The 7,317-nt window shown below is 39.5% G+C and overlaps 1 protein-coding gene and 1 long non-coding RNA gene across 2 annotated transcripts; both read left to right on the forward strand.

Moving 5' to 3' along the window:
- The first annotated feature begins 3,273 nt into the window (after positions 1–3,273).
- On the forward strand, positions 3,274–3,962 carry LOC117486762. The gene is made up of 3 exons (XR_004556316.1): positions 3,274–3,307; positions 3,614–3,839; positions 3,946–3,962. It is a non-coding gene; the product is annotated as an uncharacterized LOC117486762 (long non-coding RNA).
- Positions 3,963–3,972: 10 nt separating this feature from the next.
- Positions 3,973–6,332, forward strand: LOC117486763. Its single transcript, XM_034135299.1, has 7 exons — positions 3,973–4,219; positions 4,309–4,489; positions 4,613–4,689; positions 4,784–4,964; positions 5,514–5,762; positions 5,933–6,102; positions 6,217–6,332. Exons 2-7 carry the CDS (start codon positions 4,321–4,323, stop codon positions 6,244–6,246), a joined length of 876 nt encoding a protein of 291 aa, XP_033991190.1. The 5' UTR covers positions 3,973–4,219; positions 4,309–4,320; the 3' UTR covers positions 6,247–6,332.
- Positions 6,333–7,317: the final 985 nt, after the last annotated feature.

The following is a 7,317-nucleotide window of genomic DNA, read 5'->3' on the forward strand; positions in this document are numbered from 1 at the left end:
TAGTATACAAAGTCATTCAAACTAGCTGCAACTTTACCAGCTTTGATAACACTTTCATGATCAATCATTATAAAACATATCATATACAATTATTAGGGATGCTCCGATCACCAATTTTGGGGCCGATCGCCGGAATCAGTATCGGCCGATACCGCTCTCTTTTCCTCTCTCCCCCTCTCCTGACAGCCCGTCAGTATCTCCTGCAGCTCACTGATCCAGTAATGAGCGACCCGACAGTGAAGAATAAATATATTTATAACTAGTTTAGCTTGTTCCAGAGGTAGATAAAATAGCTAAGTGTGTTAGGTCTAACTCTTAATGTGTGTTCTGCTCCGCTCACCGGTCCGTCACAGCGGGTGGAGCTGCAGGATTTCTGCTTCACACACACGTTGCATACCGCTATTTTATTGTCATTTTCGGACACTTAAAATACTGCCAGACTAGTGAAGCCATTTTGGCGAGCTTGTTTTGCCGCGCACAGAGAAAAGTGTCATGTATTTTACATGCAACGATAGCCTAATCTAAAATGCTCTACTCTGGCGTACCTTTCGTGTGGTGTGTGGCGTCAGCGCAGACTCTCGCATCGTTATTGTTGCACACTTTGCAGGAGGCTACTCTTGGGCTTCGCTTGACCCTCGTATTAGCCATGGCTTGTATTTGTCTTCTGCTAGCCAACGCTCGTTGAAACGGCAACCTCCTGGCATACTGTCATCTATCACTCTCATCAGAATGCCCAGGTCACACACGTAACAAAAACACTTGCCGGTCACGCGCATAGCGCGGGAAGGCCAGAGCGGAGCTGTTTTATGTAAAAGCGAAGCAATTAAGCGCGCTCCGACTTCTTTATTTTCTTTTAATCTAAAAAGCGAAGTAAAGCATTTACAATTTCAAGCACTTTATCCCAAATTCAAGCACCATTCCCAAAATTCAAGCACTTTTCAAACCTTGAAAACACCTCGAACAATTTCAAGCATTTTCAAGGATTTCCACCACCCGTACGCACCCTGTGAATACTGCTGAATACACATGCTTGACAGAGATGCTGTATGCGAAACCAATGTGAGTTTGGAAAATTGCACAGTATAAATCTATTTTAGTATACCTCAACAATGTAATTATGATCAGTGGAAATGGCCATGACATGGGCCCTTTAAGCGTTAAGTGGGATAATACTGGAGAACAAAAGGCTTCTGTTTGAGGTTGATAAAATAAGGTCATCCTTGTAACTTAGAGAGATATTTTATTATGTAGGTAGGAACTGTATGCATCGCTAAGGTTAATTTAAATTGGCTATGCTCAAGTATGTAGACATCGAAGTAGTGTATGTGAAATCAACCTCACAATAAGATGTGTGTATATTACAATTATTAATGTCATATTTCAAGATGATTACTTAGATATTACAATATGGTTGGTTGAGCTGGAGTTCATTATTGAGCTTACACGTTAACATCACAGTCATCTGAAGAACGAACCCAAACCTTGTTGTTTTTATTAATTGCATTACCAAATTGGTATCAAATAAACAGTAAGCATTGGTAACACAACTTCCAAAGTTACAGTAAAATAAAAAGGACCCTGACTCTGCCAATACACAATCCAACATGTTCAACAGAAGATAATCAGTTATATTGTTTGTACACATGGTACTTTACATATATATCTGTTTGTTTAAAGTGCCCAGGTGATGCAGACAGGCTGGACCAGAGAGTGAGAGACCGAACTGGACTCCTCACAGCAGTGAACTTCAGCACAGGTACAAATACTCTTTTTTCATACTGTACAAAGAATCAAGAAAGATATTGGTTTAAATAAATGAAGTATTGACTTTAATACACTGATATACATTCCATTAAACAATACTAAATACTAGATCACCTACACATCAGTGAAGTTGAGGGTTTTTTCCATGCAAAGGGTTACATTTAGATGTTAACAAGCAATATGACTGTCAGCTTTCTAATTTAATGTATTGAAGGCAAAGATATTTAATGCATCGTGACAACTGCTATTTATCTCTCAATATTGTCTGTAAAAACGTGGTAAAAGTTATTCTTTCAGTGAGACAACAGAGCAAGCTTGTTTTAATAACAGTTAAATATTATTTTGATAATAAAATACATTTCAATGTTGATGAATTTCATACTGTTCATTCATAATCTGATTGTCTTTGTAGCTCACTGTTGAAATAAAAAAAAACATTACAATTACAAAATAATTATATCTACAGCCCCTAAACACACAAACACACCTCTTTCATAAATAACACACTTGTTCTGCAATAATATGTTTTATGTTTCCTGTGCCTGAAAGACACGACTCAGCATCTCCTCTTTCTCCGAGGGTTAAGAAAAACATCCAATAGGAAAATTAAAAGCTGATGTTATGAGATGTTAAGACCAGTACAGGACATTCACTAAGAAACTACTTTTATTGTGAAAACAGTCAGCTGATCGAATGCACCTATTTCCACATACACTCCATCAGCTGATTATTTCTATTTGCCTCACTTTATGAGCTTCACAACTTGTGCCTTGTACCGCAGAGTTTGCAACGCAAATAAATGGGGCCAATCTTCAGTCAGATGTGAATGTGTAATCTAACATTTTCAGTAAGAATAATGGACAAAAGGAGTGCAAATACAAATTACATTTATTGAAATGTGAACCAAAAGTTAATCAAACATGTTTTAAATAAAAAGCACATATGGACAAAAGGTGTAAACCTATTAAATGTATAAGTAAACACATTTAGTCAAATAAAGTGACAGACAAGGCCTGTGCAGGTGGTATCAGATATGCATGGGCTCCTCCATCAGGTCTGATCCTCCTCACACACGGAGGTTTCTCCCTGAAGTCTCTGCAGCTCTCTGGACACCACGCTGTCTCAATCCGTCCACACTGAATATGAGAGGGGAAAAATGAAAATAATAAATGCTTTAGACAATAAGAAATATAAAAGTGAACCGTTGAGTTGCTCAGTTTTTTTAGTGATTTGCACTTCATTTCGTTAGGAATGTCTCCCAGAAAGTGTTGCTTTTAGGAAATTGACTGTTTTCATCGGATACAAAATTAATTTTATGAATGTTATTTGTATCTTTCTTAGAGTACATCACAGCAGGACCCCGGTAAACACCACCGCTCCAGTACAGTCGGATGCCAAACAGACCGTACAAAGACTGTTTCTGTGGGAACTCTACAGAGGGCTGAGACACGGTCTGTGGGAACACAGACAGTGGAATTGAAAGTGTCAGTTGCTACACAGTTGTCCCGAGGAACACTGAAGTCGGCACACGTGAGGAGCAAAGGTATAACATAACATTGACTGTATTTTTCATTTGAGATACCTTAATTGTGCTTTTATTACATGTACAGCACTTTGGCTCGAACAAAATCGTTTTTAAATGTGCTCTATAAATAAAACTGTATTTGATATTATTGTTTATCACTGAAATACTGTTATGTGGACTACAGGAAATACAGTGCTTTGTGTAGTTCATTCTAAATATTTCATGAATTACTGTCAGATGTACACAAGTTGTTGGCCTTTTAAAATGTATTAGTGTATTATATAATGTACAAAGTATTTATGCATTTTTCCCTTTTATTAACAGGCATCCAGGCCACGGTTTCTTTCCAAAGTGTTGGCACTGAAACTTCCACCTACCCAGATTTCCCCTTGGCCTCTACACCAATAAAGGGCCCAGGACTGGGACCTAGGAAGAGACCTCGACTGGAGTTGGAGGAGGAACAAGGAGAGACTTCAACTGAATTTGAAGAGACTCTGGATTCGAGTTACCACCCTGATGATTCTGTACTTGCAGAAGAATCTGACGTATCGTAAGTTTGATATATTGGGTATACATTACTATTACTGTACTTCAGAGTTGAAAAAAAGAATATTGGAAATCTAACATGTATTGTTAATTTTGTTTTGTTACATTAGACTTCAGACACGATCCATGCACAGTGAAGCAAAGTACATTGTGTTTGAAAGCTGCCTCGGACAGCTGTTTGAAAAATGTCCGGTGTGTAAGAGAGACTGTGATGTCCAAAGACGAAAACTGGGGACTTTTGTGGCGTTCACACAGCGTTGTCCAAGCTGCAGTTACCTCAGACAATGGGAGAGCCAGCCCGTCGTCGGAAGTACCCCGGTTGGCAACTTGCAATTATCCGCTGCTACATACTTCAGTGGTGGTTCCTTCTTCCAACTACAAAAGGTATTTTACCATCTAACATCCATAGCATATTAAAATTGACAGCAGTGGACTTTTTCAAAAACGTTTCCTCTTTTTTTATGTATTCATAGATATGCAGAGCCATGCAGCTGGAGATCTTCCAGTATGAGACCTTCAGGAGGCATGCTAGGAATTACCTGGAGCCTGCTATTATCCACAAGTGGAAGACTGATCAGCTGAAGATTTTCCAGCAACTACACCACCAGGGGGGAAAGGTCACAGTTGCAGGAGATATGAGAGCAGACTCTCCAGGTAAGCAGAAACAGACAAGACAGTCTAGTGCCAGAGTTACTGGTGTATATTACAATTCATCTAAGTTATCCATTGACATTCTGTTGAAAAGCTTTGAAACCTCCTTTATTATATTATCTTCAGGGCACTCAGCGAAGTTCGGAAGCTACACACTCATGCGCCTGGGAAGCAATACCATTGTGGACTTCCAGCTTGTTCAGGTGTGAATCTCTTTCTGGGTGTTATCATTTTATGCTTACTGGCTGTTGATGCATGTTTCAGTGTATTTATGCCCTATTTCTTATTCACCAACAGAGCAATGAAGTTGGTGGTAGTTATCACATGGAAAAGGAGGGACTGAAAAGATGCCTAGATCATCTGGAGTCAAACAATTTGGCGGTTGAGTACATTGTGACTGACCGTCATCCACAGATCCAGAAGTTTCTGAGGGAATGCAACATAGAACAATTCTATGATGTGTGGCACTTTGAAAAAGGTATTTATCCCTATATGTTTGAATGGAAGAATACAAAATCAGAGACACTGTCCTTTGTTCAGATATTCCTTTGTTTTACTATGCAATTTATCCTGAGCTTCTAATCAGCAGCAGACATGACATCATGTCTGGATAGATACATGAATGATATCCCCCTACAATTTGTCCCTCTAATCTGGTCTTTCCTCTGTTATTGTAAACTGTCTGCCAGACCACTTGATCACAGCCCCTTTTGTCATTGTAAATTCAATTTCACTCACTACTCTTAGGATAATGTGAGTACTCTTTAGAATGGGAATTTACAGTGATGTGTATATGAATATGTATGGGGGTTTCCTGGGCTGGCTATTAAATGCTTACAGACAGAAGGGTGTGTCCCTGACCATTGTCAGGCAATTATCATATGGTTGCAATTAACATGCTGTGCTTACCCTTCTGTCTGCCCCCCACCCTTCTTTCCACCACACCCTTGAATATTGTCCATCACAGCACATCATTTACACACTATGGCTTGAATATTCACTTGTGCATGTGTTTTCTTTCTATCAGGTTTGTCCAAGAAACTTGTGAAACTTTCACAGAACAAGGACTGCAAGTTGTTGAAGAGGTGGCTGCACAGCATAAAAAACCATGTATACTGGAGTGCGACGAGCACAACCTCGGGGCCGGAGAAGGTGGCAAGGTGGACGTCAGTCGTCAACCACCTACAAAACATTCACGTGCACGACGACCCCCTATTCCCCAAGTGTGAACATCCCGAAAGAGCCACAACAGATGCAAATAAATGGCTAAAACCTGGTAAGTTCAATATTTATAAAACAATTGGAAATAACAAGTGAGAAATTTAAAAACACTTCACTTCCTTCATAATATCAACAATATTGAATGTAAATATAACATTGTTGTTATGGAAAATGATAGTTGTAATGTTCTAATGGGATGTTGATGTTTTTGTAATTTCACTCAAGATTCAATAACACTCCACAAAGTTGAGAAAATACTCAACAACACGAGAGTTCTCAAAGATGTGCAAGCTAAGCCATCACTACTAGACCTCATCGCTGGAGTCCTTCCACAGCTTGATTCTGCGTTTTGCCCCCAAAAATGTGGTTTTCCCCTTCATGGGAATGTTGTGCAGGTAATACACTGTATAATTTATTCTGTAGCATCTTATAACACAGTCACTGTTTAGTGGCATGAGGGTTTTATTCTGTCATAACACAAAGTCTCATTTTATTTTGCAATTCTATAGGTTGTGTCTAGCAGCCATGCATCACAATGAGAATGCTGACCGTGAGCAAGCCACAACAGCTGCAGGACTACCGGTGTACAAATTGGCCTATCCAAAAGCAAGGAGGGGAGAATGTACCGCAAAGCCTGTAAAGAAGGACCCTACATACAGTAAGTTGTCAAATATTTTTGTTTTTATTAAAAACATAACTTACATTTTAAATTATTATTGCACAAAGTACCAATGAACTGGCCAGATATATGGCGAACCGGGATGACTGGAAGCAACGATGGAGGGCTCGTCTGAGGACGACCTAGAGAGATAGCCACACTGAATTATATGTACAATGAAAGAATAAAACAAAAATACAAATAATAAATTATTATATGAATGTTATATTTTTCAGTGTACGTTGGTGAGCTGATGAGGCTGGTGTTTGAGGAAGTCTTTGAGGATCCAACACCCTTTGTGGAGGAGATGAATAAAATCCCCATCCCAAAGGACCTGTCCACTCAATTTGACAGGCCCTCAAAGGAGGAAGTGGTAGCCCGCCATGTCTCACGTTTTAGTCAAGGGGTGGTCGTAAGCCAACATACTGTCCTGCCAGATCAGGAAACTCCCGGCGTATCCGGCGGACAACACATGACGGGATGACCACTCTGATGCCTCGTCCTAAGAAGCCCCAGCACCAGCTTACAAAGCTGCGATAGGCAAGATGCCGAAAACGCCTATAAGAGGAGGAATGGATGATAAGATATATGTGCTGTCCTGTTTTTCACCCTTACCCTCTGGCTGCTTGAAAAACTGATTTTCCCCACAGGTCCATCTTATCTTATACAGTGTATATATGTATATCAATCATCATTTTGTACATTTCTAGAAATAAAGTTTGATAGAAATACTTGGTAGCCTTTCTTCCCTGAATGATGTGCTCCTAGATAGCATATCATTCATATATAGCAAACCATGATTTGATTTTTCATCAAATACAGTAGTAGTTTATTACAGGTAAAAATAACTTACACTCCTTCTGTTCTACGCCTCAAAGGTCCATAATCAAACCTATAAATGTTATGGAGGTTCTGCAGGGTGTATGGATTGAAACAGTTTGGCTCTAGTCCG

This window comes from Trematomus bernacchii, unplaced genomic scaffold (assembly GCF_902827165.1).
Source record: "Trematomus bernacchii unplaced genomic scaffold, fTreBer1.1, whole genome shotgun sequence".
NCBI lineage: Eukaryota > Metazoa > Chordata > Actinopteri > Perciformes > Nototheniidae > Trematomus > Trematomus bernacchii.